This window comes from Ovis canadensis, chromosome 4 (genome assembly GCF_042477335.2).
Source record: "Ovis canadensis isolate MfBH-ARS-UI-01 breed Bighorn chromosome 4, ARS-UI_OviCan_v2, whole genome shotgun sequence".
Classification (NCBI taxonomy): Eukaryota; Metazoa; Chordata; class Mammalia; order Artiodactyla; family Bovidae; genus Ovis; species Ovis canadensis.
In genome coordinates this window covers 121,906,059-121,930,380 of record NC_091248.1, presented here as the reverse complement: position 1 = coordinate 121,930,380, position 24,322 = coordinate 121,906,059, and the positions used below count along the sequence as shown (strand labels likewise).

Sequence of the window (24,322 nt, the reverse complement as noted above, 5' to 3'; positions counted from 1 at the left end):
AGTGGTAAGAATATGAAAAGATAAGCAACACACAGGCTGGGGAGAAAATGTTTGCATATGTAGGGAAAAAGGACTTGTTTCTAAAAAAAAAAAAAAGACTTTTACAACACAATAAGAAGGTGGTTCAGTGGGTAAAGAATCTGCCTGCAAAGCAGGAGACACAGGAGATGCAGTTTTGATCTGGAAGAAGCCCTAGAGGAAGAACTGGCAACCCACTCCATATTCTCGCCTGGAAAATCCCACGAACAAAGGAGCCTGGTGGGCTACAGTCCATGGGGGTCGCAAAGAGTCAGATACAACTTAGCGACTAAAAACACACACACACACACACACACACACACACACACACACGGAAAACAAGTTGGTTAAAAAATGGGCAGAAAACTCTGAAGGAGGTTAATGCGGCCACAATAGGGAAAGCGGAGATGTGCCTGCAAATGGGACTCTCTGCTTAGGCTGAACGTGCTTGCAAACAACATGTTCTGCCAAGGAGTCTGGACACAGCCTTGAGTTTAATGGTCCCTTGCAAATGAGGGAACATTCCCTTCCTGTGATAAGGAGGAAGAAAGGGCTCTGGACAGACTCTGCAGTAAACAGGAATTTCACTCCCTTTTGCTGTACAATAACATTTATGCACATGTGCTGTACTGAGAAGGCTCAGTCATGCAGTCTGGAATTCTGCCAAGGGGGCTTTATAAAAATAAACCGCAAGCTTGTTTGCGCAGTTCTTTTTCCTCCAGCCGGAGTTGTGTCTTTGTCTGTCTCTTGTGTGTGTCTTGTCTTTGCGTCATTTTGCTCGCAACAAACTCTGACAGACACCTATTCAAAGAAGATTCACAAATAGCAAAGAAGCATATGAAAAGATGGTCCACGTCCATGTGATCAGAGAAATTAACATTAAAACAACAATGAAACATCAGTGTACACCTAGCAGAATGGCTAAACTCCTGACCATTGACAACACCAAACACTGATTCAGATGTGGATCAACAGAAAGTTTCATATACTGCTGAGGGGAATTCATTTTCATTCATTGCAAAATGGTACAGCCACCTTGAAAAGATGGTTTGAAAACGTCTAAAAAAAAAACCACTTTACTATAGGAGCTACAAATTGCACTACTAGGTATTTACCCAAAAGATTTGAAAACTTATATCCACATAAAAACATTACAGTAATATTTAAAGCAGCTTTATTTATAATTGTCTTCCAGATGTCCTTTGGTTGGTAAAGGATAAACTGGTGCATGCAGACAGTAGAACAGTATTCTTCACTAAAAAGAAATGAACTAGCATGTAAAAAAAAAAAACAAAACTTAAATGCACACCACTGAGTGACAGAAGTCAATGTGAAAATACTATATACTGTACGATCCCAACATTCTGAAAAGCCAAAACCATGGAGGCAATCAAGATATCGTGGCTACCAGGGACTAGTAGTGAGAGAGGAAGAGGGGACTCTCAGGACAGTGAAACTACTCTGTATGAAAATATAATTGTGGATGCACATAATTATACACTCATCCAGTACACAGAATATACAACAACACAAATGAATCCTGTGAAGCTGTGAAAATTGGGTGATGATGTATCAGGACAGCTTTATGAATGATAACAAATGTACCACTCTGCAGGGGGATGTTTATAACAGGGGAGGTTATGTATGTATGGAGACAAGGAGGTATTGGGGGTATCTCTGTACCTTTCACACTTCCCTGGTGGCTCAGACGGTAAAGCGTCTGCCTACAATGTGGGGACCCGGGTTCAATCCCTGGGTTGGGAAGATCCCCTGGAGAAGGAAATGGAAACCCACTTCAGTACTCTTGCCTGGAAGAATCCCAGGGATGGAGGAACCTGGTAGGCTATAGTCCATGGGGTCGCAAAGAGTCGGACACTACTGAACGACTTCACTTTCACTTTCTGTACCTTTCACTCAATTTCTCTTTGATTCTAAAATTACTTTAAAATAAAGCTTATTACTTAAAAATGAGTAAAAGATGTAAAGAAACGCCTCATCAAAGAAGATATGCAGATGGTAAAGAAGCACATGTAAAGAAACTCAACATCGAATGTCAACAGGAAATTTCATGTTAACACAAGAATGAAATACCAGTGCAGATAGGTCAGAACTGTGAAAACCCCAAATATCTCAGTATATCCATAAAAAGCTGGGTGCTTGCTATGTTTCTCGGTGGTCCCAACAAGGAATCCAAACTGCCGGTCGCATCAGGGCTCTGAGCCATAGGCAAGATAACTAACAAACCCTCACACTATTCCCTGAAAAGCTAAAGTGGTCTCATGGTCCACTCTTCTCTATCCCTCTTAAGGAAGTGGGAATTTTCTCCTGTGCCGGGAGCCAGCGTGAGGAATCCCACCTGTGACAACGTCATGTGGCAGAGATCTGATGGGCAAGGCGAGTCAGATCTCAGGGCTTCCCCCTGGTATTTCCTGAGCATGTTCCCAAAAAACCACAGTCCGCTGGCCTTTGTACTCTGCTTTTCCACTCTCCTGACACTCTCTGGAAAAAAGTCAGCTCAGGGCTTTAGTCTTCTGCATTTGAAAGGGTGTTTCAATCCCAAACCCCTCTGATGGCTTTCTAGCCTGCCTGCAGGACTCATACAGCTGTGCATGTGATTGTTTGAGGCCTCCCGTGGGAGGCACAGGAAGCTTAAAACATCCTAGGAATGTAGGGGCTTCCAAGGAGTCAAAATGATTAGAATAGGACTGATTAAATGTTTCACTTGTTGAGCCAATACTTGCTGCCAAATTTTCATATCTTTTATTTGTAGATACAGTTGGTATATAGAAAAACAGGTAGTAGACCTGGTATTAGCAACATTAGATCTTTAAGTACTTTCTTTGTTATAACCCACTGCACCTTTGTTCTACAATAATGTAACTTTATTTAGTACTTTGAGGGTGATACAGAGTAAAGAAAAAACACTTCTAGGAAAAAAGTTTTCTGGTTGATAGACAATTATCCAAGAAGAGAGCCATAAAAATGTTAACAGGCCTCTTGGCCAGAAGATAATGTAAACCACCTGAGACCTTTTGTATACAGGAAGGTATGCAAAAAGAAAGCCTGGTCTCAATGAGGGTCAGGACTGCTGCCCCTACATAACTCTGCATATTCCATTATTTCTTTATGTACAACTTGGGGTATATAAGCTGATTTTGAAAGTGGAGTCTTTGGAGTCTTGCACTGATGCTGGGCTTCCCCCATGTCATTCTTTTCTCCCCTTTTTCAGCTGAATTTCCATCTGGAGCAGGGAGGCTCACCGTGTCTACTTACTTGCCCTGGCTGCTAAGACCCACGCAAAAGGGAGCCTAAGGTGGGGCACCCTTCGATATTCAAGTGGACGCCGGTGGCCTAACGTAGATGGTGCAAACCTCTTGTCTCGAGGTTTTATTGGTTTTCCCCGTAAACCAAGCTATTCAGCCTCTTTTTCTCCACCTAAATTTCCTACTATACTATTTCTTCCTAATCTAATCTTATATTTTCTAAACACATAAGTTTTCCTCGCCTATCCATCTCCCCTTCGAATCACCCTGGATCCACTGGGGCTGGACCCTGGCACTCCTGATCCTGCTACCCTGGGACAGAGAAGAAAAGCAGTTATGGAAGGTCAAATGCCATAAGTTTGCCTAAAATCTTCACTGCATATCTTCTTGACTTTGGGATAGTTTGGGGTGCTGCAAACTCCGGTGTGATGTCTGGTGTTCAATGAAGGCAATTAGATCTTTATTATGTCATCTCCATGGAGGAAGGGAGTTGGGGGTTTCTCTTGTGCCTTCTTGCTGATGTTACTTTGTAGAATCTTCATCCTTAAGTCATGCATTTTGATGGGAAATTTTCTTGACTGTTAGAAGAAAAATTCACTACACCATAATTCTGCTCTGTGTCACACTGATCTATTTTTCTGTACTACTTTGTGGAAGGCAGCCTTCACCTGAGCATTCCGTACACTGTAGACAAGGGGGTTCAGTAATAGGTTGAAGAAGGTGTAAAACAGGAAAAGGATTTTCTGCTGTTCCTCTTGGTGACTACTCTCAGGGGCCAAGTACACCATCATGGCTATGCCAAAGTAGAACCCAACCACACAGAGGTGGGAGGAGCAGGTGGAGAAGGCTTTCTTGCGGCCCTCCTTTGACCGGATCTTCAGGATGGCCCAGAGGATGCGCACGTAGGAGACCAGCACCAGGGAAAGGGGCCCAACTAGGATAAACACACCATCAGCAAAGAGGAACATTTCATTGATCCAGATGTCACCACAGATCACTTTGAGGACAGAGCTAATTTCGCAGAAAAAGTGGTTTACCTTCTGGGGCCCACAGAAGGGCAGCCGTAGAAACAGACTTACTTGGACTATGGCCAGGGAAAATCCACACACCCAGCAAGCGATGGCCAGGAACGTGCACACCCTCCAGCTCATGATGACCGTGTACTGCAGTGGGTGGCAGATCGCCACAAACCTGTCATAGGACATCACCACCAAAGTCAGGCACTCTACAGAAGCAAAGGCCAAATAGGAAACCATCTGCATGGTGCATGAGAAATAGGAGATGGTTTTCTTGTGTTTCACTAGGTTTTCCAGCATATTTGGTAAATGGCTGGAAGCATAGGCTATGTCAGTGATGGCCAGATGAGACAGGAAGTAGTACATGGGGGTGTGCAGTCTGGGGTCAAGCGAGATGAGTCCCAAGATCATGCCATTTGCCAGCAGGTTGAAGGCATATAACAGGATGAAGATAGCAAAGAGGAGCAATTCCATGTCTTCACTGAGCTGAAATCCCACCAGAATGAATTCTGCGATCCACGATTGGTTGCTCTCCATTCCCAAAGGCAGTCTCTAAGGGACGGAATTGTGATGGGAAGGTCAGAGCTGGACAGCAAGGAAAACCAGTTACTTATGGGAAGTAAATTCAAAAGAAGTTTGTGTGCTTGTCCCTACTTCAGAGTTCTCTAAAACGTTTCTCAGCATGTTTGTTTTTCTTACTTTATTGTGAAGTTATCAAAATGTAAGATAAATATCAGAAATATAAACAATATTAGTATATACCCTTTACCAATTTTTTCATGTTTGCTTTATCATTTCTCTCTCTCTCTCTCTCGTAATATTCTCTGAACCATAAAACATTTAAGTGCATCTTAAGGCCCGCTTATCTTCAAACTGTTTGATCTTTTTAAGAGCAAGAATCATGAGATGATAACGTGATTCACTATTTTAGGTATGGCATTTCAGCCCCTCTGGTCCAAGACTGAAGTCCAATGTCACATATAATATTTTACCACCTCTAATCTGAAAGTTAATCAGTTTTCTTTCCTTGACATTGATATTTTTGAAGACTATGAGTTCTTATTTTGTATAATATCTCTCAGTTGCAGTTTTCCATGGATTTCTCATGTTCTATTTAACATTATAAATTTTTGGTAGGAAAAAATGTAACTCGTTAATCTTAAAACTTTTTATGAATACACAAATAATGTTAAGTAATCCCAATATAGGTGAGCCCAATATAGGTGATGCTACTGTGTATTACTTGGTTAAGGTGGTATCTCCAAGTTAATTCCATTATATTTTTAAAGAGATGAGAATATCAGACCACCTTATCTGCCTCCTGAGAAATCTTTATGCAGGTCAGGAAGCAGTAGTTAGAACTGGACATGGAACAACAGACTGGTTCCAAATAGGAAAAGGAGTATGTCAAGGCTGCATATTATCACCCTGCTTAAACTTATATGCAGAGTACATCATGAGAAATGCTGGACTGGATGAAGCACAAACTGCAATCAAGATTGTTGGGAGAAATATCAATAACCTCAAACATGCAGATGACACCACCCTTATGGTAGAAAGCAAAGAACTTAAGAACCTCTTGATGAAAGTGAAAGAGGAGAGTGAAAAAGCTGGCTTAAAGCTCAACATTCAGAAAACGAAGATCATAGCATCTGGTCCCATCACTTCATGGGAAATAGATGGGAAAACAATGGAAACAGCGACAGACTTTACTTTGGGTGGCTCCAAAATCACTGCAGATGATGACTGCAGCCATGAAATTAAAAGATGCTTGCTCCTTGGAAGAAAAGTTATGACCAACCTAGACAGCATATTAAAAAGCAGAGACATTACTTTGCCAACAAAGGTCCATCTTGTCAAAGCTATGGTTTTACCAGTAGTCATGTATGGATGTGAGAGTTGAACTGTAAAAAAGCTGAGTGCCAAAGAACTGATGCTTTTGAACCGTGGTGTTGGAGAAGACTCTTAAGAGTCTCTTGGACTGCAAGGAGATCCAACCAGTCTGTCCTAAAGGAAATCAGTCCTGAACATTCATTGGAAGGACTGATGCTGAAGCTGAAACTCCGATACTTTGGCTACCTGATGCAAAGAACTAACTCATTGGAAAAGACCCTGATGCTGGGAAAGATTGAAGGCAGGAGGAGAAAGGGACGACAGAGGATGAAATGGTTAGATGGCATCATGAACTCAATGCACATGAGTTTGAGTAAACTCTTGGAGTTGGTTATAGACAGGGAGGCCTGGCGTGCTGCATGCAGTCCATGGGGTAGCAAAGAGTCGGACACGACTAAGTGACTGAACTGAACTGAATTCATAATTTTAAGTACTTTGTTCCTTCTGGCTTAAATTATTCTGTACTTATCTTGTAGTTTTTTTTACTTCAGCTTTGAATCAAGTTATTTCACTAAAAACATTTCGTTTCTCCATAATTGAAAAAGACACATGTACCCCAGTGTTCCCCACAGCACTATTTACAATAGCTAGGACATGAAAACAACCTAGATGCCCTTTAACAGATGAATGGATAAACAGGCTGTGGCGCATATATATACAATGGAATGCTATTCAGTCATAAAAAGGAATACATTGGAATCAGTTCTAATGAGGTGCATGAACTTAAGAGTCTATTATACAAAGTGAAGCAATTCAGAAAGGGAAAACCAAATATCGTATATTAATGCATATATGCAGAATCTAGAAAAATGGTACTCATGAACTTATTTGCAGGACAGCAAAAGAGATGCAGACATAAAGAACAGATCTGTGGACACAGTGAGGGGAAGGAGAGGGCAGGACAGTTTGAGAGAGTAGCACTGAGACATATACATTACCATATATAAAATTTTCTGTATGATGCAAGGAGCTCAAATCCAGTTCTCTGTGACAACTTAGATGGGTGAGATGAAAGTTCAAGAGGGAAGGGACATATGTATACCTATGGCTGATTCATGTTGATATATGGCAGAAACCAAGACAATATTGTAAGCTAATTATCCTCCAACTAAAACTTTTTTAAAAAGGGGGAAAAAATAAAGTTCATCTATATGAGTAAAAAAGAAATTTGGTTTCTTATTGAAGAATCATGTTTTTAAATCAGTATCTGGATTTATTGGATATTAAGTTATTAATATATTTATCAGGATTATTGCCAAATTTCTAATATTCTCATTCAACAGAAACCATATACAATTTGGAAGAGTACCTAAGTTGTTAACTGAATAATGAATTCTCAGCTTCACTTACCTAATCCTAACACATATTTACCAACTTCTTTTGGAGAACATCACTAATTTAACACTACTATTGAAGAAAATGATATAAATATTATATGAACGTTTACCTTTTAGGCAAAAGTATATTTAGAATTAAAATTATTTACACTCTTTGGTTTTCTTTGTATTTAGATAATGCTAGGCTCTTAGAAATTTTAGAATTACAAATTAAAATTTCAATGGTCTGATTCATTCTGTGAACAAAGTAACATTTATCCTGACATCAAGTTTTCCTAAGTCTTAGTAAAACATGACATTCCATAAAATAATACATGTGTGAAACCTATGGCCAAAAGTGATCATTGCTAATAACTTGTGCATATAGTTTTCCATTATTCACTGTATGTATGTTTTTTAAAATATAATTAAATTATATAAACAGTTTTATTTCTCTCATTTAAATCATGCCAGGTACATTTTCCATATCAAAATGTTTCAATGCAATATACTTTAAACATTTGCATGCTATTTTATTGCATACAAATATTTTAATTAATACATTACCGTCTAACCAGGTTATATGTAATGTAATGGCATAGATTCAATTTTATACATATTTTTTGCATATATATTTTATTATTTTCTTATTGCATATTCCTAGACATGGAAGTTCTCAGATTTCTATCATCTTTCTACCTATATCCATCACCATCATCATCATTTATAAAAAGCAAACAAATAAAAAAAAAATCAAAACATATCAGCCCTAGAAGAAACCATTCAGTGGGAAAAGATCCTAACTTAACAATCAGAACTGTAACCTCAAGTTCACCTTTCCTGTGAAGTTGTTCCACTTCAGCTTTTCTACTTTTATCACGTTGATTCTCACATTTTAATACAATTTAGACAAACCTGCTATAAAATACATTTCCTGAGGTTCATTCTACAGGCATTTTCTCCTTAAGACATCTTTTCACATATACGGTTTTAATTACGTCTAAGATATGAATTTCTCACTTTGCTTCTAATCTATAGTTTCTTCTCACTTTGGGGCTCAAAGAGGTACTTCTGTTTCCTAGATGAATGACAAGAAGGAATGACTTGTTAGTTAAAGAACTACTCCATCAATTACACAGAGATGTCTTTACCAACATAGTTATTCCAGGTTAAATGATATTATTATGTAATTAACATCATAATTTTCAATTACAAAATGTTGCAAACTATGATGTGACTTTTATCACTCATGGCCAAAGCCTGGTTTCTAAAACATTAACATATTCCTCAATAATATGCGAAAAATATCTAAAGATAGATGATATATATGGTCTTAATTCCTATGCTTGGACTTTATATCATGGAAGGAATTAGTAATTAAGATATTCTGGAAATTATTATATATCCTTGTGAAGAATATCAGGTTTAGTTATCCTCAGATGAGGACAACCATCCCTGAAGAGAAATTCTGGAAGCAAATCACGGTAAGCTAAATTGGTACAGGTACCAGCTTCCTTGCTACAAAAGGAAAAATAACAGGATCTTTATCAAATGGCTCGAGGGTTTCTCCCAGCCACTTACTAACACCTCTCTGCTGAGCAGAAAGGAAAGGCGCTCCAGTGTTCTCACTTCCCTGGCAGGAGGACGTATCTAGGATGTGGAAGGAACAGGTGGTTCTCAGCCACAGAAGAAATGAAAGACAGCGAAGGACAAGTCACGTAACACCTCTGGCTTCATCACATGTAAGGGAGGCAAACAGTCTAGACGATCTTATGTCCCTTTTAGTTTGATGCTACGATTCAGGGACACTGAGTTTCACCAGCTTCTGCCCACACGTGGGGCACCAGGGAGGGGCTCTGACTAGGAGGAGTAAGAAACTTATATCAGTCACATCTGATATCCACAGATATCGCATGTGGATATCAGATATGATATCAGATGTGGACATCAGATGTGACTCTGAGACCCCAGCACAGAGCAAGAAAGGGGTCTTCAAAAGAGTGGGTTTTTTTTTTCTTTTTCCTGAACCTGATGATTCTGCCAGCCTTCTCCCCTGCTCTTCTTAAACCATTAATCAATGTGTGAGCAAGGATTTATATAACTGGGAGCTGCTACTATTTCTGGTTATTTTTCTCAATTTGGGCTGGAATGTAGAGGAAAACTCACAGAGATGGGGAATGGCTGGAGCTGAGTCACCTGTTCCCTGGAGTGAGTGCAGTGGATGGTTGAGTCCCAGATACCTTTTCTGTCCTGACAGAGAAGAACTCAGGGTGTTCAGGACCATCTAGAAGTGAGGGTTTAGAGTCTGATCACTTAAAACCAGCCCATCCCCAGAGGCATTCCTGTCGAGTCCAGGGAACAAATTACTAAGCGTCTTCTCACCATTCTGTCTTCCCTACAGACTAGAGCAAAACCTACCCCTGTCCTCTTGGGTCTTCAGCTTGCTGTCAGTGTGCATGTGTGTGTATATATGAGTGATGAGTGATGAGTGTGTGAGTGTGTGTGTGTGTGTGCATGTGCCTGCTTATGCTGAGAAGTAAGAACTATGTTACAATTGCAGGTTGTCCTTCATCAAGAGGATGTTGATATAGGAATTTAATAGATCTCAGCCATACATTATGAACCATGTCCCACAGTACAATCCCCTAGGATATGTATGTGTTGTGTACTTTCTCTTGAAATTGCTTCTCTTTATATCCTACTTTTGGAAAGTTTCATGATGTAATAAATGTCACCCCCATGGAGCTTGTTAAGCCAACCCCTCCAAGGACTGTATTTTCCTTCAGGAGTACAGTTTTGCTGGAAAGTGTTAATATGAAAGTTTATATTAATTCCCATTGCAAATACTACTTTTTAGTTGGAAAAAATGGAGATTGAACCCAGTCCCTCAGTGCTTTCCTGACTTCTTTGGGTTTCAAGCTACTCCCCAAGTATTTGTCCACTTTCTAAAACATTTCCCCTAAATACATATCCTATATTTAGATAATCCATTGTAATCTCTCTGCTTTAAACATTTAAATGTTAAACTTGGATGATGGATGGCTTTGTCAGATCTAGAGAAAGCATGCAATCATAATACCTGAGACCCCTTCAAATTCATGAGTATTCACATTAATTTGGCTCTTACTGCTATCAGTTCAGTTCAGTCGCGCAGTCGTGTCTGACTCTTTGCGACCCCATGAATTGCAGCATGCCAGGCTTCCCTGTCCATCACCAACTCCAAGAATTCACTCAGATTCACATCCATTGAGTCAGTGATGCCATCCAGCCATCTCATCCTCTGTTGTCCCCTTCTCCTCCTGCCCCCAATCCCTCCAAGCATCAGAGTCTTTTCCAATGAGTCAACTCTGCGCATGAGGTGGCCAAAGTACTGGAGTTTCAGCTTTAGCATCATTCCTTCCAAAGAAATCCCAGGGCTGATCTCCTTCAGAATGGACTGGTTGGATCTCCTTGCAGTCCAAGGGACTCTCAAGAGTCTTCTCCAACAACACAGTTCAAAAGCATCAATTCTTCGGCACTCAGCTTTCTTCACAGTCCAACTCTCACATCCATACATGACCACTGGAAAAACCATAGCCTTGACTAGACGGACCTTAGTCGGCAAAGTAATGTCTCTGCTTTTGAATATGCTATCTAGGTTGGTCATCACTTTTCTTCCAAGGAGTAAGCGTCTTTTAATTTCATGGCTGCAGTCACCATCTGCAGTGATTTTGGAGCCCCAAAAAATAAAGTCTGACACTGTTTCCACTGTTTCCCCATCTATTTGCCATGAAGTGATGGGACCGGATGCCATGATCTTCGTTTTCTGAACGTTGAGCTCTAAGCCAACGTTTTCACTCTCCTCTTTCACTTTCAAGAGTTTACTTACTGCTATAAATCATACTAAATTTCTCTAGTCTTCTCTCACAGATGAAAATGCCCTATTTTCTCACTCTTTAAATCTCCCACCTATTCTCTCACTCACACTTTCAGCAGCTGAATGATAGTAGCTGAGAACATAAAAGCAATCACATGACAATGTTCCACAGTCTCTACCGTCACATTCATACTTTGTTGCTGTTCAGTTGCTAAGTCATGTCCAACTCTCTGTGACACCATGGACTGAAGCATGCCAACTTCCCTGTCCTTCACTATTTCTCAGAGTTTGTTCAAACTCATGTCCATTGAGTCAGTGATACTATTCAATCATCTCATCCTCTGCCACCCACTTCTCCTTTTGCCTTCAATTTTTCCCCGCATCAGGGTCTTTTCCAATTAGCTGACTCTTCTCATCAGGTGGCCAAAGTACTGGAGCTTTCACAGTTACTAAATCTATGCATTTATCCCAACTTCTCTGCTGTTATTATTGAGTCACTAGTTTGTGCTTAGCAAAGGCCAGCCTTTCACTTATGTGAGGAATCCCATGCAATTGGTTACCATCAAGAAGATAAGAGACAACAAGTGCTAGAGAGGATGTGGGTGCGGGGGCGGGTGGGAAGGAAACTTTATATGCTCTTGGTGGGAATGAAAGTTGGTTCAACCATTATGAAAAATCACATGGAGGTTCTTTAAGGAATTAAAAATAGAACCATGATATGATGCAGCAATTCCTTTTCTGGTTATAATCCCAAAGGAGATGAAAACAGGACTTCAAAAAGACACATGCCCCGCCCCCTCATGTTTACTGCAGCATTGTTGTCCATAGCCAAGACAGGGAGACAACATAAGTGCTCATCAGTGGATAAATGGATAAAGAAGATGTCGTATATATACATATTCAGCCATGAGAAAGGAGGACATTCTGCCATTTGGAAAAACATGGGTGGACCGCGAGAATACTATGCTAAGACAAACCAGACCAAGAAAGACAAGTATGGTATCACTATATGAAGAATCTCGACAAGACAGACTTCATAAAAACAGAGTAAAATGGGGGTTACCAAGGGATTTGGAAAAGATGATAGGATCAATGTTGCTTAGGGTACAAATTTAACAGTGAGTAGTAAATCAGCCCTAGAGACCTGATGGACAGTATAGTTAATATAGACAACAACATTGTATTATAATTGAACTTGGTGAGCTACTAGACTTTAATACTTTAACCACTATAAAAAAGGATAATTATGTATTGTGAAAGAGGTGCTAATTATTGTTACAATGACAATCACATTACAACATATAAATGTAACAAATGAACACTGTACACCTTAAATTTACAAAATGTTCTATGTCAAGTGTATTTCAGTTTAAAATATAATGATTGTTGTTTGGCAGAAACCAACACACTGTAAAGCAATTATCCTCCAATTAAATAAATACAATGAAAGGCAAATTATTTTAGAAAATAATAGTAATACAACCTCAAACAAAGAAGCTTATGAAGAGCTTTTAATCTCATTTACTCCACCCTTTATTTAAAAAGCTTCTGTTTCAGTCCCTACTGCAGGTATAATATTATGCAAAGTAATATCATGGGTTATAAACCTTTAGAAACAGTGTTTCTATTTTTGAAATTAATAATCAAGCTGGGGAATATTTTCCAGATATTATTATAATAACGTTTTACATTAAAAATAAATTCTTGATATTTGCATTTTCTCTTTTCTCTCCTCAGGATGCTTAGTAATTTCAATGAAAAAAGTTGCTTTCTACAGGACAGTAGATATGTTTTATTGTTTAAAGGACTATTGATAAGTAATATACATCAAGCTGCTTCTTTCACAACTGATAAGCATTAACTATAATGTCCATCAAAACAGTGAATTAGAATTGTACATATACAACACCATATTGGCCTTGACAGCTGTTCAAATTATATTTTTATTTCTCCTCCCAAACTCCTAACACTTTCCTATCGGTAAGTCCTTTTCCTCATTTATAACATACATTATGATTACTACTTCATTCATTCAGCCATTTTTTCATACTTGTGTTCATTCAAAAATATTTAGTAAGACTTCACTATAGGTCAAGCACTTGTGATTACTATTCAAACACTAAAGATATAGATTAACTGATTAGGATAACAGACAGCAGTATTGTTTTTTAAGAATATTTACAAATTTTTTAAGTTTTAAAAAATGTAATATTATTTACATGAATATTTGAACTATTGAAGTTGTTCCTAATAATGTATAAGGGATATTAAACATTCTATATTGTGATTAAATATTGCATATGCAAAACAACATGGTAATGTGGCTAGCTTTGTTCTCACTGCCCTTGAAGATGAGTATGATCATACTCAAACATTTATTGACAGGACATTGTGTGTCTATGCTTAGGTTCAGTGTATGGATATTTTAAAACAAAAAGGAAGTGGAGAGAAAATAAGGGAGGGAGAAAGAGAGAAATGGTAGAGAGGAAACACAGGGAGAAAAAAGAGAAGAGACAGCAGCCCTCCCATCAGTTCCTCACTGTGACTTCCCAGTTCCTGCAGAGGGAGTGGGGGTGTGTAGGGATGAGTCTGGAGGTGGGGTGGGGTGACATATGTAACACAGGAAAGGGGAAGCTGAGTGCTGGATGGCTATAGAGAGGTTGGAACCAAAAGGACTTCTGATAGAATCTAGATGATTGCTGTCAAAGACAAAACTAAGTCTGAGACACAGTTTTTGAAAGTGTGACCTTCCCTGGTGGCTCAGACAGTAAAGAATCTGCCTGCAGTGCAAGAGACCTGGGGTTTTAATCGTAGACTTTTGGGGCAAATCCATCTGCTGTTACCTTTATGTCAGTAGAGGTACAGTAGCAAGGAGAGCCAGTTTCTACAGTAAAAAGAGGAAGCACTGAGACAAGTCTCTGAGCGGCAAACACTCTACCATGGCAGGGATTTTCTTTTCTGCAGTGGAGAGGTCTTTCTAATTGAACTTTAAGGACAGTTGGTGGTCCTTGGTTGGCTACAAGGGGGCAAGGGGGCATTTTAAAGACACTCAAAGGCAGAAGGGTTGCCAGTTTAACAGCAAAGTATTTTTCTGTGTTCCATTTCTTCAAACAAGTGGGTGGTTTGGGCGGGGGGAGCATTTACACTGGCACAATGGTCCTCATGGGGCTGGTGGCAGCTATGGCGGGCAGCTGTCATTAGGAAAGATGTGGCGGCCACCTGGCATGGAAAGCCACAGGAATGAGGGGATAATAAATAAACAAGGAGTCTTGCTGTTTAAACACTGAGGAGACCACCCTAGTGAAAAAGCATGAGAAATGAAACTTGTGCCACCAGAAGATGAAACGTGAATGCCTATAATTAGAATTTGGATTTGATGGACCAGAACTTTGGCTATCTATCAGTTACAGGGTTTTGAAAAGAAATGTGGATTTAAAAAAACCCCAAATTTAAAGATGGTTATATGAGAGACTTATTAATAGAGACCAGCTGGCTTATAAGTGAGTCACTACTAGGCATAGAGATGTTACTTTGAAAATAATTCTGATCTTGAGAATCCACATGTTCTTTGTGAAAGTCACTCAGCTCTGTCTGACTCTGTGACCTCGTGGACTATACAGTCCATAGAATTCTCCAGGCCAGAATACTGTAGTGGGTAGCATTTCCCTTCTCCAGGAGATCTTCCCAACTCAGGGACTGAACCTAGGTCTGCCACACTGTAGCGGATTGTTTACCAGCTGAGCCACAAAGGAACCCAAGAATACCGAAGTGGGTAGCCGATCCCTCTTCCAGCGGATCTTCCTGACCCAGGAATCGAACTGGGGTCTCCTGCATTGCAGGCAGATTCTTTACCAACTGAACTATCAGGGAAGCCCACATGTTCTTTATAGGAAGGGGGAGAAAAAACTTCCAAGCATTTAAGCCTTTGAGGAAAACACATGTACACACACACACACACACACAAAATTTCTGAATACCAGATATGAAGGGAAAATTCTGCCCATCATACTTAGTGGAAAATACAAAGCTACCTCCAGGAATGAAGAGTCTGTATAGATTAAGAAAAATACTTAAGCATTACATGTTATCCATAGAAGCCCATTTTTCAAGGCATTTTATCCAGACTCTTTGAGTCAACTAGTCAAAAACAGCTACACAAGAGAAAAGCATTAGAAAAGAAACAGCTTCTTCTACAGTTAAGGATGTGGAGTTTATTTACAATGTGAATCAGTGAAATTTATTTCTTTAAATTCTTGAATAAACAGAGATTTTAACCAAATATTTCAGATTTGTGTTCTATTCACCAGGTAAGAGACACAAGTTACCAAAGTTATTATCAATGCATCCCATTTCCCTCCAAGACAAATTCAAACCACAACTCTTAGCAAAGTTTAAAAAAACAAACAAACAAACACCTCATGTCACATGAAATAACCACTGTTCCCTTTTTTGGGCATCCTCCAAGCACTGATGCCTTTAAGCGCCCCAAGAGCGGTCTGCCAGTTATAAAGAAGCCATAATTAGGGTAGCCCTTTGAATAACGGCAAACTATGCCCTTAAGTAAAGAAAGACTGGAGGTAAAAGTTTCAGGCCCTTACCTTCAGTCTCTCCCTCACTCACTGCAGGTTCAGAGCTGGAACAGAAACTCCGTGGACTTGGGAAAACTGAAGTTTTCTTTGTTGTGTTTCTCAACGACCACAGCTGACTGAAGACTCAGGTGACTTTCAGCAGCAAATTTTAGTACAATTCTGGATGTTTCTGCCAAAGTTTCTCGGTCAGTAATGGCGGCTCCTTTTCGGAAGAGCTCTCCCACTTACAGTCTTATTTCTTTTTCCCTAAACTCAGCACCTCCTGCAGCTTTTCCTCTGTCTAAACTGGCCAGTGGTTAAAGCGTTTCTTCCCTACCCGGATTAAAGGCTTCAGAAAGCAGTGACTAGCTACTGGGTTTTGGAGGCGGGGGGAATTGGGTTTTTTTTTGGACCCTTAAAGGGCACATCAAAATCACCTGGGAACTTTTAACAATTCAGATGCCAGACTACAGCGTCCTCATTCTGAGGACGAGGGCCTGGCCGGCTAGTTTTGTTAGGTTCCCCGTGTGATGTGGTGACAACGGTTGATGCTGGGAACACTGGTTAAAATAACTCCGAAGATGTTACTAGATGTTGGGGCGGGGGTGGGGGCGGGGAGCGATGTTTTTGTTAAATAAACCAAATTTTATTCTGTTCCCCAAATAACCTTTAAATAGGAGAACATTAGGGAGGATTGTTTTGATTAAGAGAAGCTGGCCTTTCTTAGATCTATCCCACCTGCAGGAAATTAGAAGGGGGAAAAGGAATCCACGTTACAATCAAGTTGCATTCATTTTCCCCACCCCTTTGTCTTGTTGAACAAGGCCTTTGGGGCTGGGGAGGGGACTCTGGATATGAGGAACCAACAAAGATACTTTCCCCTGCAAGGAGATCCAACCAGTCTGTCCTAAAGGAAATCACTCCTGAATATTCATTGGAAGGACTGATGCTGAAGCTGACACTCCAATACTTCGGCTGCCTGATGCGAAGAGCTGACTCATTTTAAAAGACCCTGATGCTGGGAAAGATTGAAGGCAGGAGGAGAAGGGAACAGAGGATGAGATGGTTGGATGGCATCACCGACTCAATGGACATGAGTTTGAGTAAGCTCCAGGAGTTGGTGATGGACAGGGAAGCCTGGCGTGCTGCAGTCCGTGGGGTTGCAAACAATCGGACACAACTGAGCAACTGGACGGAACTGAACTGAAGAGTGGATCTGTCTCCCCACCACTTCGCCTGTGAAGCTCAGAAGAAGAGAATCTTGACCTTTTCCTAAGGCAGTTTCAAAATACCTTCAACCAGTTCTTTTCTCAGTTTACAATGATACACTCCAGTCCTTACAAAGAGTGCCAGATGGTAGAGAATCAAAAGTGGCTTCTTAGGGTGAGAACCTGACTGGCATATGGAACTTCCCATCGAGGCCCTCCAGGAATCTTCCTGACACCCTCTCCCACCACATCCTTTAACCCTCTATCTACTCAGCACCTTCCCCTCCAGTCCAAGAGTCTCCCAACATCATGCCTTTGGATTATACATCTCTTTCTGTCCACCCCCTCTCTCAGGGATGATCAAAGAGGGATTTTCCTTTGAGGGAGCTTATCTTATGGGCTATTCCTTGACTGGCACCATCTTCATCACCTGGAAATTTGTTGAAAATGCAAAATCTTGGACCTCACTCTAAATTTACGGAATCAGAGACCGCAGAGTGGAGCCCAGCAATCAGAGTTTTAAAAATTCTCCAAGTGGTTCTGGTGCAAACTAAGGTTTGAGAACCACTGCTGTCTCATGTTTTCTTTTGACTTATCCTTTGAAAGAGAGAGAGAGAAAGAAGAGAACTTACTTTTGCTCTTGTCTGGAGCCTGTATGGGAAAGGGAAAGACAATAAATAAATAATAAATAAATCCACTGAAAATAGAAAAAGAAAATTTGCCCATATAAAAGATAAATAATGACTTATTCAAGATACTTACATTTGGTTAAAGATCTCTTTGAGTCTCCATGGCTGCAGTTGAGAAGATGCTTATGCTTTTAATGAAGAAATTTGGCCAAGCTGATCCTTAATATTTCTTCCAATTCAATGGATCCATGGGTTTTAGGATTAATAAGAAGCAGCAAGGAGTAAGAATCATAAAGAATATAGAAAGGAATGCTGTACTAAGTCGGGAAATACATATATATTTAAAGACAACTTCTCCAGTAAAATAATTTCGTGCCCACATCACAGTTTCATTTAAATATGCTGGTAAATGAGAAGTTGCTGGGCTTCTTTGATGGTTTGGACGGTAAAGAATCTTCTTGTCAATACAGGGGGCCTAAGTTTGATTCCTGGTCGAGAAGATCCCCTGGAGAAGGAAATGGCAACCTTCTCCAGTGTTCTTGCCTGGAGAATCCCATGGACAGAGGAGCCTGGTGGGCTACAGCCCATGGTGACGCAGATTTGGACAGCACCGAGTGACTGACACTGTATAAGCCTCACTCAAAGATGCCCCCTGCTGGTAAAAGCATTTTGTAGGAAAAAAGGGAGGCAATAACCACAAAGAAATGTCTGGTTAAAGGTGATTAGATTAGTCTCAAAATGGACTAAAATGCAAGTAAGTTCCAAAACTGATAGTCAGCTGAGTGGGCAACCCTACATTCCCAGAAAGGATCTTGAAAGATTATCAAAGTGTCTTAGAAAACTGTTGAAATTTTTATCAGAATTCTAATCACTTTCAGCAGGGGCTGTGAATTGCCTCTTCCAAAAAGGCCTGTCTCACTACAGGTTTAAGACAACTCCTTCCTCAGTTTCTAGTTCCTCTCTTCTCATTGAGTTCTTTTTTACTTTTTTCACTTTTGATCAGTAATTTAAACTTCCTGAATATTCCTGATTGCTTCATCTATAAAGTGGGGGAAATAATTTCTTGCCCAAATGAAAGAATAAGGCTGGAAAAACACAACTATCTCTTTAGAGTCTTCCAAAGTCTACGACTGACTAATCAAAACTCTGGGCTTCCCTGGTTGCTCAGAGGGTAAAGCCTATGCCCACAGGGTGGGATATCTGGGTTCGATCCCTGGGTCGGGAAGATACATTAAAGGGGAAAGTTTTCTATTCTTGGATTCTGATCCTACCACAATGCCAAGCTATGGTAGATTTATTTATTCTATGTGATTTACCAGAGAAACAGTTCCTGCTATGTTTATGCATGCCCAATGCAGTTACAAAAGTTAACTCAATCTGCATGATTACCCGATGAGGCAAGTGCAATTCTTCCCATTTTACAGATGATAGAACTGAGTCAGAGATTGAGACTGAGTCACTGTTTAAGTAACCAGCCCAGACACAGTGTCTGGTAAGTACCAGCGCTTGGATTTGAACTCAGGAATCTGCATTCAACGACTGTGCTCAATAAATGGTTACTAATTGATACCCTGTCCCACTGCTTGATTCACCGCTAATCAGGTTGTGCTTTGTCAGGGATGAAATAATGACAGATAATCGTAAATAAGTTATACTTTAGAGAACCCCAGTAGAAGGGAATGAACCACCTGGGCCAGGTAATTAAAGCTGGACTGTAGCCAGCTTTGGACTGTAGCCTGGCAGGCTCTAGACTCCATGGGGCTTCAATCCCATGGACTGTGGCCAGCCAGGCTTTTCTGTCTGTGGAATTTCCCAGGCAAGAACACTGGAGTGGATTGCGATTTCTTTCCCTAGGGGATCTTCCCTGCTCAGGGATCAAACCCATGTCTCCTGTGTCTCCTGCATTGGCAGACAGGTTCTTACCTCTAGAGCCGCTGGGGCTTTGAATTAAAGCCTAGGTCATTTTCTTCTATTGAACTGTATTGCCCACTACCTGCTCTGATTCTTGTGTGCTTATATTTGTCATATGTCCATGGCTTGAAACTTCTGTCGTCAGGGGTCCCCAACCCCCAAGGTCTAACGCCTGGTGATCTGAGGTTGAGCTAACATAGTAATAATAGAAATAAGAAAGTGAAAGTTGCTCAGTCATGTCCAACTCTTTGCAACCCCATGGACTATACGGTCCATGGAATTCTCCAGGCCAGAATACCGGAGTGGGTAGCCTTTTCCTTCTCCAGGAGATCTTCCCAACCCAGGGATCGAACCCAGGTCTCCTGCATTGCAGCCAGATTCTTTACCAACTGAGCCACAAGGGAAGCCCTTGAAATAAAGTCAAATAAATGAACACAAAATAAATGTAACATGCTTGAATCATCCCCAACCCATCACCCCCACCTTGTCTGTGGAAAAATCGTCTTCCATGAAACCGATTCCTGGTGCTAAATAGGTTGGGGACTGCTGTTCTACACCATAGGCACTGAGATTAGTCTTTATTTGAGAAAATGGTAGAGAAAGTGACCGAGAAGCACCTCTTTTGAGAAATGAGAGCCCCCTACCCATGTGCAGTTAGCACTCGAACAGCATGGGGATTGAACTGCGTGGACCCACTTATACGCAAATTTTTTCAAAAGTAAATACTATGGTGCTACACAATCTGTGGTTGATTGAATCCACACATACAGAAGATCCACCTGTATGGAGGGCCAGCTATAAGTTATCTGTGGATTTTCAAAAGCCCATGTTGTTTAAGGATCAACTGTCAATGTTGCTGGTCATCTAGCAGGTTCTTTACATTATTCTTAAGGGAAAAAAAGGTACCATACCTGGATAGAAGATATTCCTCCCTTGATTTTTCAGAGCCCCTGACATTGTCTTGTGGCCATAAAAGATACTGCTTTCTCAGATAGTAGAAGAATGAAAGGATCCTTGCTGGGGATAAGAAATCGGAGATCTCTGAAGACTCTGAAGGCGAATGAACAATACTAATCTGGCATAATAGTGACAACTAGTAAGTGTACAGCTGCTGCCAACACAACTACTTCTTCAGCTGTGAGAGGCCCCAGAGCAGGGCCCCTGATTTTGGAGGCAGAGCTCAAGTGGAGAGAGCCTTCTGGGCAGCTGGACACATGACTCTTCATATCGTGTCCACAACTGGGGACAACCCTCAGGCTTCAGGCTTGACCACTGGCCTCTAGACATTATGTACTTGAGAACAGCATTGTCTCAGTGCATGTTATGTGTTGAGCACTGTGCTGATGCAGTATCTTATTGGCAGGTCTTAATTTTCTATGGCATAAGATTGTTCCTATTTCACCATGAGGGCCCTATAGTTTAAGTACTGACTCCAGCCACAAAATAAGTAGGGGAAAATGGGGTTCATCCACTTGTCTCTCTTATTCCCACCCAGCAGTGTCTGCTATTTTAACCTGATGCACCTCTGAATCCTTGACATTTGGGTCATTGTATTGTTTTGTATAATGCCAGTGTTGTGTCCAAATGTGTGTGTGTGTGCCCTCTTCCAGGACCTTTTCTGTGAGAATGAGAGCTTTCAGTCAGGATACAGGGTAGAATTTGTCTCCACTATGACTCAGCAGAAACTTCATAACTTTCAATTACCAGAAGGCTCCTATACTGGCCCTCTCCTATAATGAAAGTTTCTGTAAGCTTTCCAGTAATGCAACGTACAATACGGTATTCACAGCTACATCAGAACAACAAAAATATAGCTCTAACATCTTGACAGTATTACAGGAATGGAAGGGAAAATGTATAGCTAAGAACAAGTGTGAAAATAAAATTATGCTAAAAAATTATACTCTAAAAATAATTTTGAACTAGATAATAGTTTAGAGATGCTATTTTTTATTACCTTATTTTAAGAGCATTAAATTTTACTTTCTGTTTTATTTTTCATTCATTCTTTAAAAGAAATAACAAAATGAAGAAATGGTTTATACTTTTACCTAAAAATGCATTATGTTTAATATTACAACCATATGATGATTTTTCCTATTTTCAATTATACAGAAAAAATAAACATTTAGTTCACTGGAATAACTTTATAGTTGACAAGGATTGCTTATATTGTTGAATATACTTAAACATATTCAAAATATATAGACTGACATTTTAGAATCTGAGGTATTGACTTTGGGCAACAGTTAACCAAATTTCAAATTCTCACTGGGAGCACTGAATTGAAACACTTAGATCTTCTCCGGAACTATTTTATACGAAGAACTTCTAACTAAAAATGGTAGCAGTTTATATTTTAAGGATTCCCTTTATTTTAAAATTATAATTATAATTATACATTGGCAGCATGTGAACAATTTAAGCATAAAATAATTATGGAAAAAACCTGCAACAAAGAAGTCTGTAAAAATAATTATCTTCTGCCAGGCTAAGTGACTCTATGTGTGTGTTTATGTGTAATGTCTAGAGCAGTAATCTGGACTTCACCTTTATGACTGGTTGTCTTTTCTAACACCTATTATATCTACTTGCAGTGTTAAATAGTGTATATTTCATGCTTTGGGCACTATATATTTTTATTTTTTTTATTTTTATTTTTTTAAGTTTTTTATTTTTTAAATTTTAAAATCTTTAATTCTTACATGCATTCCCAAACATGAACCCCCCTCCCACCTCCCTCCCCATAACATCTCTCTGGGTCATCCCCATGCACCAGCCCCAAGCATGCTGTATCCTGCATCAGACATAGACTGGCGATTCAATTCTTACATGATAGTATGCATGTTAGAAATGTAAGTTAATTATGATCAATTTTGTACTTAATCTAGAATTTAACTCTTGAGGTAAATAAAATTTTCATGACCTGTCAGAAAATAGTGAATAATCAATGTCATTGTGATGCATTTAATATAAAACTGAAAAGAATCTGCACAGCAAAGGAAACCATCAACAAAATGAAATGGCAACCTACCAAACAGGAGAAGATATTTGGAAATCTTACAAGAGGTTAGTACCAAAGTATATAAAGAACTCATACAACTCAATAGCAAAAAAAGAGAGAGAGAGAGAGAAACCAATTTTTAAGTGGGCAGAGGATCGGAATATTTTTTCCAAAGAAGACATACAGATGGACAATAGGTACAATGAAAGGTGTTCAATATCACCAATCATTAGGGAAATACAAACAAACCACAATAAGATACCATCTTGCACCTATTAGAATATCTATTAAACAACAACAAAAAAGAAATAACAAGTGTTGACAAGGATGGGGAGAAAAGAGAACCTTTGTGCACTGTTGGTGGTAATGCAGATTGGTATACTGCTGCTACTGCTAAGTCACTTCAGTCGTGTATAACTCTGTGTGACCCCATAGACGGCAGCCCACCAGGCTCCCCCATCCCTGGGATTCCCCAGGAAAGAACACTGGAGTGGGTTGCCATTTCCTTCTCCAGTGCATGAAAGTGAAAAGTAAAAGTGAAGTCGCTCAGTCGTGTCCAACTCTTCGAGACCCTATGGACTGCAGCCCACCAGGCTCCTCCGTCCATGGGATTTTCCAAGCTAGAGTACTGGAGCGGGGTGCCAAATTGGCATAGCCACTATGAAGACAGTATGGAGGGTTCTCCCTAAAAAAAATAGTATTACCAAATGCTCTAGCAATTCCACTTTTGAGTATTTATCCAAAAGAACAAAAACACTAACTCAAAAAGACATATGTACCCCCATGTTCATTGTAGCATTATTTACAATAGCCAAGATGTGGAACAACCTAAGCGTACCTCAATGAATATATTGTATATATAATGGGGGAAGGAAATTTTGCCATTGGCAACAACATGCAAGGGCCTTGAGGGCATATGATAAGTAAAATAAGTCTGGGAGAAAGACAAATACCATATAATCTCACTTATATGTGTAACCTAAAACAAATATTAGAACAAAAACTGAGCTCGTTGATACAGAGAATAGACTGGTGGTTCCCAGAAGCAGGGGAAGAGGGTGGAGGGTGGGCAAAACGGGCTAAGGGTGTCAAGAGTGATAAACTTTCAGTTATGAAATAAATAAGTCAAGGGGACATATTACAGAGTGGTGACTATGATTAATAACACTATATTATATACTTGAACGTTGCTAAGATAGTAAATTTTAGAAGTTTTCATCACAAGAAAAACATTTTTGCAACTACCTATGGTGATGAATGCAACTAGACTTATCTAGGTGATCATTTTGCAATATATGCAAACATCCAATCGTAATAATTTCCATCAGCATCATGGAGACAGTTGTTTAATGTGTTTTCATAAATCCATGAAACTTTTGCCACCATCAATGAGAAATAATGTCAGCTATATCATAGTTGTCTCATTCTGCTTGGTGCTACCCTAAACCATCTTCAGACAGGTTGGTTAAAACTACAAAAATATTGGTGATGAAAATTTCAGGAACTTCAACTGATTAAATCTTGTCTTATTAGAAATCATCATAATCTAAGAGAAAACATAAAGTTTGAGCAGTACTCAAAACCCATACTTCCAGTATAATTTAACCATTACTAATGAATTCTCTTCATTTGATCAAATC

At 39.8% G+C, this 24,322-nt stretch overlaps 1 protein-coding gene across 1 annotated transcript; it reads right to left on the bottom strand.

The window, feature by feature from the left end:
* Window positions 1-3,901: 3,901 nt before the first annotated feature.
* On the bottom strand, window positions 3,902-4,834 carry LOC138439770 (olfactory receptor 2A12-like). Its single transcript, XM_069588864.1, has one exon. The coding sequence runs from the start codon at window positions 4,832-4,834 to the stop codon at window positions 3,902-3,904; it is 933 nt and encodes a 310-aa protein (XP_069444965.1).
* Window positions 4,835-24,322: the final 19,488 nt, after the last annotated feature.